Consider the following 12,366-nt stretch of genomic DNA (forward strand, 5'->3'; position numbering starts at 1 on the left):
TCCACGTAATGTACAGTGGTTGAGAATGGATAGTATTCTCAAAACTAAACCAACTATTAAAATTTCGAAGAACTATTTTACGCTTTTCATAAATATTGTTTAATAGTCACGTCTCTGAAGAGCAATGCACCCCACGCTAGTAACTGACTTACTTTAAATGCAACAGAATATTCTCGTCTTCCTCCAAAGAAGGAAAGAGAGAGCTTCTGCAGGCAGTCCTACTTAACAGGTTTTCCACACAATAGTCTAAGTTTGACGGCGATGGTGATTAGGAAGACGATGAAGACTGTGATCAGAAAAAGAGGGGAAGGTCGATCACAATGAAAATTAAGCATCTCACTAAACTTTTTACTAGTGGTGTGACCTAGATGGGGAGAGAATAAGTTCGTAACGCTGCTGTGAGAGGTGGGGTTGCTTGGTTGTATGTAGGGATGTTCAGTCTGGGAAGGAAGGAGGAAGGGACGGTAATAGCTGATATGAGACTTGGTGTAGGGGTAACTTAGACAGAGGTCAGGCCGTCATTATGGAGGGGAAAGAGAGGGTAGCGCGGGAAGAAGAGGGAGCTCTGGTATGGTAAGGAATTGTGGGTTGGGATTAATGTGAAGCCCGGTAAGAGGAAGCGAATTTGTGTTGAGGGGTATTGGAGGGTGCGTATGTGTAGGGTTGGTGTTGTTACTGTCTTGGTAGCATCACTGGGCATGTAACTAAGGAAGAATGGATGGGGCTGTTGGAACCGAGATTGTAAGACGTATAAGTCATTTGGAGATGTTTAATGTCAACGAGAAGAGAGAGGAATTTGATGAGATGGTAAAGGATTGAATTAGGGGAGGATAATCGGTTGCGGTAAGCACAACGGAAGGCGACAATGGCGTAGGGGAAGACTGGTCAGATCAAGGGTATGTAGGTGTGGAGAATGGTTGAGGAACGCAACCCCTTGTACAGCCAGTTAGTACTTTGAGTAGTTTTAGTTTACTGTAGACTTTTTGTTGTATGCTTAGTAGATGGGGCTCTCATGTTAGTTAACAGTGAATTATTAGTCCAATGCATTTTAGCTTGTTGGTTAAGTGAATAGAACAGTCATAAATGGTTAGGCATGCGTCATTGGAATGGAAGCTGACCGTGGTTCTTATATGATTATAGCCTGGATTTGGGAATGGTTTATCATTAGGACCACTAATTTCAACAGGGGGTAAACTGGCTGTTGGATGGCCCGTTGTGATTTTTGGCTAGTTGGATAATGGGATAGGAAAGTGGTATTGTGGAAGGTGAACGAAATGAGGTAATTCAGTCTCATCAGCAGTGTAGAGGATATTCTGGAGAGGAGAGATAAACATGCAGTACGGCACCTGCGTTACCACTGTAAGCGTGTGTTCATTGTCATGCAGAATTGGAAACTAAAGCAACGTGTAGACAATCAAGCTTCTTAGGCATTCTTAGGAAACAGCTGGAAACAAAGTATAACTTTTACAAAGCACCATGTTTCGAGCGGTCGAGCACTCATATTGGTAATGTGATGCTACAGATAGCGCCGTACGCGTCGGTGATCATCAACGGCATCTACTGGGCGGTGGGGTCTCCGAAGCTGCTGACGATCCCGGACGCCAAGTTCCTGCTGCGGCCCGCCGACACACCGTGGATCCAGAGCTCCGTGGGCTCCCCCGCGCTGCCGCACCGAATGCTCGCCATCTGCGACATCAGCGCAGACCCCGGCGGTTCCATAGAGTTCATGAACGAGTGCACTACTATCGATACACCCTTCTGCCTCTATGATGCAGATCGTAACAAGGACACCAAAAGGTAAGCAGTCCTCACTGCACCATCTACTGAACGAGCAGTAAGCTCCTGGTTATACAGAATGAGGTGTTTGATTCTCTTGTTGTTGTTGTGGGCTTCAGTCCAGAGATTGGTTTGACGCAGCTCTGCATGCTACTCTACCCTGTGGAAGCCTATTCATCTCCTAATAACTACTTTAACTTACATCCTTCTAAATCTGCTTAGTGTATTCATCTCTTGGTCTCCCTCTACGATTCTTACCCTCCACGCTGCCCTCCAGTACTAAACTGGTGATCCCTTGAGAAATCAGAACATGTCCTACCAACCGATCCCTTCTTCTAGTAGCCGGGCGTTGTGGTCGGAATCGCCTTACTGCTACGGTCGCAGATTCGAATCCTGCCTCGGGCATGGATATGTGTGATATCCTCAGGTTAGTTAGATTTAAGTAGTTCTAAGTCTACAGGACTGATGAAATCAGATGTTAAGCCCCATAGTGCTCAGAGCCATTTGAACCCTTCTTCTAGTCAAGTTGTGCCACAGATTTCTCTTCTCCCCAATTCTATTCAATACCTCCTCATTAGTTACATGATCTAACCATCTTATCTTCAGTATTCTTCTGTAGCACCATATTTCGAAAGCTTCTATTCTCTTCTTGTCTGACCTGTTTATCGTCCATGTTTCACTTCCATACATGGCTACACTCCATAGAAATACTTTCAGAAAAGACTTCCTAAACCTTAAATCTATAATCGACGTTAAAAAATTAATCTTCTTCAGAAACGCTTTCCTTGCTATAACCAGTCTGCATTTTATATCCTCTCTACTTCAACCATCATCAGTTATTTTGTTCCCCAAATAGCAAAACTCATTTACTACTTTAAGTGTATTATTTACTAATTTAATTCCCGCAGCATCACATGATTTAATTCGACTACATTCCATTACCCATGTTTTTATTTTGTTGATGTTCATTTTATATCCTCCTTTCAAGACACTGTCCATTGCGTTCAGCTGCTCTTCCAGATCCTTTGCTGTCTCTGAGAGAATTACAATGTCGTCAGGAAACTTCAAAGTTTTCATTTCTTCTCCTTGAATTTTAATTCCTACTCAAAAGTTTTCTTTTATTTCCTTTACTGCTTGCTCAGTATACAGATTAAATAACATTGGGGATAGGCTACAACCCTGTCTCACTCCCTTCTCAACCACTGCTTCTCTTTCATGGCCCTCAACTATTACTGCCATCTGGTTTCTGTACAAATTGCAAATAGCCTTTCGCTCCCTCTATTTGACACCTGCCACTTTCAGAATTTGAAATAGAGTATTCCAGTAAAAAAAAAAGTGTGTGAAATCTTATGGGACTTAACTACTAAGATCATGAGCCCCTAAGCTTACACATTACTTAAAATAAATTATCCTAAGGACAAACACACACACCCATGCCCGAGGGAGGACTCGAACCTCCGCCAGGACCAGCCGCACAGTCCATGACTGCAGCGCCTTAAATCTGTCCTCTAGCCATCCCTGCTTAGCCTTTTGCACTTCCTGTCGATCACATTTTTGAGAATTTGTATTCATTTTTGCCTGTTTCATTTACTGCATTTTTATATTTTCTCCTTTCATTAATTAAATTCAATATCTCTTCTGTTACCCAAGGTTTTCTACTAGCCCTCATCTTTTTAGCTACTTGATCCTCTGCTGCTTTCACTATTTCATCACTCAAAGCTACCCATTCTTTTTCTACGATTTTCCTTTCCACTGTTTTTGTCAACCTTTCCCTAATGCTCTCTCTGAAACACTCTAAAACCTTTCGATCCTTCAGTTTATCCAGGTCCCCTTCTTCTTATATTACTACCTTTTTGCAGTTTCTTCAGTTTTAATTACAGTTCATAATCGATAAATTGTGGCCAGAGTCTACATCTGCCCCTGGAAATGTCTTACAGTTTAAAACCTGGTCCCTGAATCTCTGTCTTATCATTATATAATCTGTCTGAAATCTTCCTGTGTCTCCAGGCCTCTTCCATGTATACTGCGTTCTTTCATGATTCTTAAGCCAAGCGTTAGCTATGATAAAGGTATGCTCTGTGCAAAATTCTACCAGTCGGCTTCCTCCTTCATTCCTTTCTCACAGTCCATATTCACCTACTACTTTTCCCTCTCTTCCCGTTCCTACTATCGAATTCCTGTCCCTCATGACTATTAATTTTTCGTCTCCCTTAACTATCTGGTTAGGACTATGGTATGAAGATTAGCATCTCCAAAACGAAAGTATTGTCAGTGGGAAAGAAATATAAACGGATTGAGTGCCAAATAGGTGGAACAAAGTTAGAACAGGTGGACGGTTTCAAGTACTTAGCATGCATATTCTCACAGGATGGCAACATAGTGAAAGAACTGGAAGCGAGGTGTAGCAAAGCTAATGCAGTGAGAGCTCAGCTACGATGTACTCTCTTCTGCAAGAAGGAAGTCAGTACGAAGACTAAGTTATATGTGCACCGTTCAATCCTTCGACCAACTTTGTTGCATGGGAGCGAAAGCTGTGTGGATTCAGGTTACCTTATCAACAAGGTTGAGGTTACGGATATGAAAGTAGCTAGGATGATTGCAGATACTAGTAGATGGGAACAATGGCAGGAGGGTGTCCACAATGAGGGAATCAAAGAAAAACTGGGAATGAACTCTATAGATGTAGCAGTCAGGGCGAATAGGCTTAGATGGTGGGGTCATGTTACACGCATGGGAGAAGCAAGGTTACCAAAGAGACTCATGGGTTCAGCAGTAGAGGGTAGGAGAAGTCGGGGCAGACCAAGGAGAAGGTACTTGGATTCGGTTAAGAATGATTTTGAAGTAATAGGTTTAACATCAGAAGAGGCACCAATGTTAGCACTGAATAGGGGATCGTGGAGGAATTTTATAAGGGGGCTATGCTCCAGACTGAACGCTGAAAGGCATAATCAGTCTTAAATGATGATGATGATGATGATTAACTATCTGAATAATTCATTTTATCGCATCATACATTTCTTCAAGCTCTTCATCATCTGCGGAGCTAGTTGGCATTTAACTTATACTACTGTGGTAGGCGTGAGCTTCGTGTCAATATTGACTACAATAATGCGTTCACTATGCTGTTCGTAGCAACGTATCCGTGTTCCTATTTTTTTATTCATTATTAAACCTACTTCTGCATTACCGTTATTTGACTTTGTATTTATACCCCTTTGTTTGCCTGATCAGAAGTCTTGTTTCTCCTGCTACCGAACTTCACTAATTCCCATTATATCTAACTTTAACCTATCCATTTCCCTTTTTAAATTTTCCAATCTTCCTGCCCGATTAATGGATCCGACAGTCCACGCTCCGAGCCGTAGAACGGCAGTTTTGTTTCTCCTGGTAACGACGTTCTCCTGAGTAGTCCCCGCCCGGAAATCCGAATGGGGGACTATTTTACGTCCGGAATATTTTACCCAAGAGGACGTCATCAGCTGCATACCCTCGGGAAGTATTACGGCTGTAGTTCCCCCTTGCTTTCAGCCGTTCGCAGTACCAGCACAGCAAGGCCGTTTTGGTTGATGTTACAAGGTCAGATCAGTCAATCATACAGACTGTTGCCCGTGAAAAAGTGCTGCCCGTCTTCAGGAACTACACGTTTGTCTGACCTCTCAGCAGATACCCCTCCGTTGTAGTTGCACCTACGGTAGGGCTATCTGTATCGCTGAGGCACGCAAGCCTGCCCAACAACAGGAAGGTCCATGGTTCATGTGTAGAGGGGGGCTGATTCTCTTATACATCGAATAAAGCTCATGTGAAAACGTACAAATTAAAATGTAGCGTTTTGGTATTAGTTTAGTTCTTATTCGAGTGCGTCGAGGCTCATCACATTCGAATTTCTTCTTCTGTCATAAATAGGTGGAGATAGGAAATGACAGAGGAGTCGAAATACGACAACTTTGAAACAGGAACTATGGTCTCAGTCCGTGAAAGCTTTGGAGTGTCAGTAACAACAAGGACAATCAATCCCCACGCGCCTTAAGTTCAACAAAAATAATGTACTGTTTCCAACAATGTTGTACATTAGACAAGGTGTTAAAAATTGCAAACACCACATTCAACGTAGGCAGTAACTTCGTTGGGAATTCTGGCGCATTCTATCAACTACATCAGGCATCGAATGAATCTCATTAGATACTGCAAGTATCCCGGCAAAGAAGTTCCCTTTTCTTCGCCAGAAACTGGTATCACATAGACGAGGCTTTTAGTATGCCCCAGATAAAAAAATCGAGGGGTCATATCAGAGAAGCGAGGTGATCATTCAGCTGAACATCCTCTTCCGATCCAATTGCTGGGATATGTGGCAATGAGTATGTCACGTACTTAAGCAGAAATGAGTGCAAATGCAGCCTTTTTAATGATGTCTGGTACATGATAAGGTGGTCTAGTTCGTAAATAAAAATCAAAACATTTCTACTGGCACACTGCGAGCAAGACTCTAAATTCTCTTCAAGAGATCGATTCTCTATTGATCTGCAAATCATTGTAAAATTAGTGTGCTGACACTAGACTGTCCCATTCGACTATCGTTAAGAGATACAAATGTGGATGCTCCCCTCGAATAAACTGTATTTGCAATAAGCATTTTTTTTGTTATGAGCGCTATGGGACTTATCTGCTAAAGTCATCAGTTCCCTAGAACTTAGAACTACTTAAACCTAACTAACCTAAGGACATCACACACATCCATGCCCGAGGCAGGATTCGAACCTGCGACCGTAGTGGTCGTGCGGTTCCGCACTGTAGCTCCTAGAACCGCTCGGCCACTTCGGCCAGCGAAGCATTGTTGCACAGAATTCTGTGATATTATCCTTCCGGGTGTGCAACGAGGGCAGACTGCGTTTCGAATGAGGTCGCGATCCAGTGGATAACAGGGAGTAGTGATCACAAGCGCACGTCGTAGTGACTGAGCGGAGTTGCTTTAACTTTCCGGGTGCAGAAACGAGTTTAGAAGCTGATGCTACAGGATAAAGACAATTTTTTTTATTGTGATTTCATTCCCGTGCCCCATATGGGCATGACAACTAAAACAAAAATAAAATGATACGTACATAAGGAGATAAAAAAGGGGAACATAAAACAGAGTAAGGGGAGAAAATGGAGGTAAAAATACACTGACTTGGAGACGTTCATGGGGGACAGTTAAAAAGTCACCAGAAAGTTAAAAAACACAGTTGGCAATTCGTAAAACACAGAGAAGACACTGAATGCGCTTGCACAGGTTAAAAGTCGGCCACAGTATTAAAAACACTCTGGAACAACACACTTAAAACCCACTTGGAGCACACACGATGAAGAATAAAACTGCCAGGTGGGACCTGTCTAGGGAAAGGTCAGAGAGGACGGAAAAGGAGGGGAGAGCATGGGGCAGCTGGGGAAGCTGCGGTATGAAGAGAGGAGAGGCATCAGTGGGTTCACGAAGAGGCAGGAGACACATGGGGTGGGAGAGGAAGAGGGAAGACAGGGCAGGAGGGAGCGCAGAGACACTGAAAGGAGGCACAAGAGATGGAGGGGGAGGAGGAGGGGGAAGCCGCTCAGGAGGAGGGAGGGGGAGGAGAGGGACCCTGAGGAGGAGGCAGGAAGATGGGGTTAGAGTTGGTAGGAAGGGTAGATGTCAGGGCGAAGCTCATCATCCGGGAGGGGTAGACGGTGGAAGTTGTGTTGGGAAAGGAGATGGAGGGTGTGGAGATGGAGAGAGGGTGAGACACTACGGTAAATGCACGGCAACTGGTTGGGGGTGGAGAGGAAGGGCGACACCAGGGGGTGAGGGGGATCAAGGCGGCGGACAGTATATAGTGTGCGGATGTGCTTAAGGAAAAGGAGAAGGTGGGGGAGATAAAGACAACAGCAAAAGGGATATGTAACTAGCTAGCGCCCTCTCCTTCTGAGTTTGAATTGCTGCCATCTGCTGACGCCTCGCCTCGACTCCATTCGACACACCCAGCGAAGTGGCGCTGTATAATACACAGAAGTCTCATTCGAGAGAATGGCGGTTCAAATTCTTGTCCTGCCATCAAAGTTTAGGCTTTCCGTAGTTTCTATAATTTTTAAGGTAAATGCTAAGATGATCCATTTGAGTAGCATACACGTGATTTCATTCCCGGTCTTTCCCAGTTTCAAGCTTTTACTCCGTCTCTAACAATTTTGTCGTTAACAGGACGTTTAACTCTAACCTTTCATTCTTCTTAATTTTGACCAAGCTGCCCAACCAGGGTTTCTTCTCATTCTAACAGCAGGTAAAAATCCATAGTCTTTCTCCTCACCATATAATCAAGCTTGGGGTGTAAGGTACAGAGATGCAACCGGCCGCTGTTGGCGAGCGGTTCTAGGCACTTCCGTCCGGAACCTCGCTACTGCTGCGGCCGGAGGTTCGAATCCGGCCACGGTCATGGATGTGTGTGATGTACTTAGGTTAGTTAGGTTTTAGTAGTTCCAAGGCTAGGGGACTGATGACCTCAGATGTTGAGTTCCATAGTGCTTAGAGCCATTTGAACCATTTTTTTACATGGATGCCACTCAGATAGACTCTCCTGTGCAAATGGCAACCTCACCTTCCAGTGGGGCACCACAGACGAGACTATGACGACCGAATACTTGCGATACAATAAAACCACGCAAAGAGAATTATGGGGAATGACAAGGCTCAGAGGTGCAAGCCGCACCATGGCAAACGGCCATTGTAGGCCATTAACTCTCAACTGCTTAAAAATAATATATTAAAGAAGCTAAGAGAAGCGGCTTATATTCATATTTCATCCATTTGCAGTGAATCTGAACTGCATTTACCTATAGATGATACTTTTGTCGTTTTATTCTTCACACTTTTTACTTTCTTGTCTTTATTTTTCCTGATCCTGTTTTTGGGGTGATATTTGTAGATAAGTGATCCTGGTGTTCGGCGATACCTAAAGCAGCCCCTAGTTTATTTCCTCACACCCTTTTTTTCTTGCTTACGGAGTGAAAACTTATTTTTGTTAAGTCCGTACCTTAAAAATTTTTCTTTTACTAATATTCAGTCTTTTCTCACTTTCAGTTGTAAATGCTACCTCGGCAGCTCATAAATATGCCACTCGCCTCCTTTCGATACTGCCCATTTTGTCAACGTCCTTAAATGCCATATGCTATTTTCAAAGACTGTAACGCATTACCTAACAGGTCGAACAATAGTAGAGATATTTACAAATGGCCCTCGTCTACTGAAAGCAGACTGTTTTCCCCCTTGGCAGTTTCTCGTGTTGCTCCTTACAACTTGCAATATCGACAAAAGTTTACTAGTTACTGCAGATTTTCAGTCGCTCTTCTAATTCTCAGTTATTTTTCCAGCTTCAAAGGGCCAGGAGTGCTGGTCTGCTCCATCGACAATATGCCAACGCAGCTACCTCGAGAGTCCACAGATTTCTTTGGGGACCTACTGTATCCTTTTACGTACGATATTTTGCAGTCGAACGCCCGAGCGCCTCTCGAAGAGCACAACTTCTCGCCCGCTGTCTATGGGGTGAGTAAATATCAGCAAGCGATGATTTTTTATGGCGTATCTTTTAGTGACGCCAAGTAGGTTAACATAAACGGACACATTGTCTACGTCAACAAGCGCTCTCAATTGTACGATACTACTTTCTAACTGGTTTTACTGCATACAGTAAAATAATATCGATTAATTTTTCTTACAGGCCATCATCGCAAGCAACGGGAAGCTTACGAAAAATTTCGAATACATCATCGACTTACGCGAGAAGAACAGGTAAACAGTTCTGTGTTATACATTTCTTCTATTTTGAATTCAGTTCTCGCCTCAAACACAAAACCATATTTCCCTTTATGCCTAAATATATGAGTGAGTTAATTTTGGAAAAATGTTAACAGGGATAAAAACTTTTTTTTAATAAGCAGTTTTTTGTAGATATAACAAAAGCCGAGCTTTCATTAATAATTTTCTGGATCAGCATAAACATCTTAAAGACTAATCTCTTTTAATAGTATTTAGAATTGTCAGAATCTTTAAAAAAATGAAAATTCAAAAAGTTTCTATACCATATATAGACAGCAAATATTGTATAATAAACTATTTCTAATGATGCAGACATATTACAAATTAAAGCCCCCGCCCCTGCCTTTTTCTATCTGTACGTTATAATCTCAGGAACTGGTATAGGGATCTTGACAACGGCTTGTTACCGGTTTCCAACGGATCACCGAAGTTAGGCGCTGTCGGGCTTGGCTAGCACTTGGATGGGTGACTATCCGATTCTTTGAGCGCTGTTGGCAAGGCAAACGGAGTGAACTCAGCCCCTGTAAGGCGAACTGAGAAGCTCCTTGACTGCGAAGTAGCGGCTCCGGTCACGAAAACTGACAATGGGTGGGAGAATGGTTTGCTGACCACATGCGCAGCCAGTAATGCCTGTCGGCTGAGGATGACGCGGCGGTCGGTCAGTACCGTTGGCCTTACCGAGGCCTGTTCGGACGGAGTATTGTAAGGATTTTAATACAGTATTCACTAACAAATATATTTACTCGCGAGGGTGGTTTGCGTGTGTAGTTTATTACCGCTGCACTAAACAAGCTGTGCGGACTGCGAGGTCACAAGTTCAGTATTTAGTAAGGCTCGTTTCAAAGTGTTGTGTTAACAATTATGACAGGAATAATATTAGCTGCTGAAGACTCACCATATACATCACGAGGGCGACATAAAAGGAGTGTCTGGGAGTTGCAGGGATCAATCTTCTGTGGGACGTATGTATTACACTTCACAATATGGACATCGTCGAAATTTAAGAAATGTTCAAAAAAACCATTAACTTGCACCAAGAACACCGAATGAAAAATAGCGTGCCACAATGATCACAAAGTTTCGTACTCAAGATCGAAGGCGAACTGCTTGGCAGCACAGGACGTTCAACTAGGTATCCACTCTTAAAGAATGCATATAGTATGATGGTGGTGTAACTGGGTGATGAGAACTGATGGAATGTGATGGCATGCAACCGAATGCGGAACAGTTTGTCGTAGAACTTACTGCGAAACTGTCTATCCCTTAAGGTATAGGTGCAGATAGTGCAATAATATGTTTTATAGACACGGAAATAACAAAAAACAAACATTCAGAGCCTGAATATGTCTAGTGATTTCAGGTGGTACGAACTGCATTGTCACACACTTTTCGGGAGGAACAGTTTTTTTTAAACAGTTCGCTTTTTACACGCACACCAAGCATAAGCAGGTTATTTTGACCAGCAATTAGCCAAAAACAATGCTCATACCACAGCTGTAGTTCTCTTTCGACAACGTTCCGACTCTTGCTTGCTGTGAGGTAAATATTCCTTACTGCCATCGCAAGATCACGCACACGAGAAACAATCGTAGGGGTCATTAACACCTGCAACATCTCGCAACACAATAAATAACTTTCCAGCCAATTTACCATCCAGATTAACTGTCGGCATAACTGTATACGAATGTGTTAAAGCATTGATGTTAGTTGATCTTGATACAATTCTCTTGGTGCCTCTAATTTCCAGGGTTCCCTTCATATGCATTTCCTCTTCAAATCCCTATTGGTTGGAGTTGAAAGCAAATGCCTTACTGAACGATGGGATAAGTTTGTTTATTTCATCTACAGATTTTCGGGCCGATTCCGCAGTTTCCTGTTCGAAATTTCGTTATCTTACGTCTTCCAATTCTGTAGCACTGTTCGACGTTATGAAACCATCCACTGCTTCCCTTCAAATTACTGTAATTTATGTTGCGAGCAGTGTAATGTGCATAGCATAGTAGGTCGTTATCATGCAGATCCTCTAAATTGTATGGAGCATCCTTGAAACGCGCAAGCACCACTTTTTGTAACAAGTGCGCCTTGTCCTCCCTTGAATATCTGGAGTTTTCTTATGCACTACACACTCATATTGCTGCGGACTTATTCAACATCTGTTCATAATTCTTTTTTTACTATGCTGCCGAATATCTTCCATACAGCACTAGTACTCCTGGGAAATAGAATACTGCATGGGACTGGCTTTCCACAGCCTCTTGAAATGAAATTACGTTGTTTTCCCTGCCCCACACTAACAGACGCCAACAAACATGTAAGTAACACAATAGCATGCGTCACTGACAATAGCCGTTTACACTGTTACCAGCCAGAATGAGACAGCCCTACAAGGACGTTGTTATTTTTAACCTATCGCTATGCCGTAACATGGCATCGAATCTTTACGTCCTATTATAAATTTGTAGATGCTTGACAGTGGCATATAACCTGAAATTACAGTAGCAAAATAAAAACATTTATAAGAAATAAAGAATGGAGAATGAAAGAGAACGGATGGAAGGGAATTCGTGACTTCCAGTTGCACAAGGCATTGTGCGAAAGCTGAAAATTTGTGCCGCACTGGGACTCGAACCCACATTTACCGCTTCTCATGAGCTGTTGCCCTGGCAGCTTTTTCTTTTTGTTGGCTTTCGGGACGTGCCCACCCAGCTATCTCAATAGCGGAATGCCAGTTTTGACGATACGAACGTAAGGACACAACACCCTATCCCCGAACGGGG

The 12,366-nt window shown here is 43.0% G+C and overlaps 1 protein-coding gene across 2 annotated transcripts in view; it reads left to right on the forward strand.

The window, feature by feature from the left end:
- Window positions 1–12,366, forward strand: part of LOC126298160 (alpha-aminoadipic semialdehyde synthase, mitochondrial) — a 237,990-nt gene that overhangs the window by 91,646 nt on the left and 133,978 nt on the right. For both annotated transcript variants that reach the window (XM_049989470.1, XM_049989469.1), the window contains exons 8-10: window positions 1,523–1,797; window positions 9,145–9,316; window positions 9,492–9,562. In XM_049989470.1, coding sequence (XP_049845427.1) covers window positions 1,523–1,797; window positions 9,145–9,316; window positions 9,492–9,562 — 518 coding nt within the window. The remainder of the gene's footprint in view (window positions 1–1,522; window positions 1,798–9,144; window positions 9,317–9,491; window positions 9,563–12,366) is intronic.

Source organism: Schistocerca gregaria, chromosome X, assembly GCF_023897955.1.
Source record: "Schistocerca gregaria isolate iqSchGreg1 chromosome X, iqSchGreg1.2, whole genome shotgun sequence".
NCBI lineage: Eukaryota > Metazoa > Arthropoda > Insecta > Orthoptera > Acrididae > Schistocerca > Schistocerca gregaria.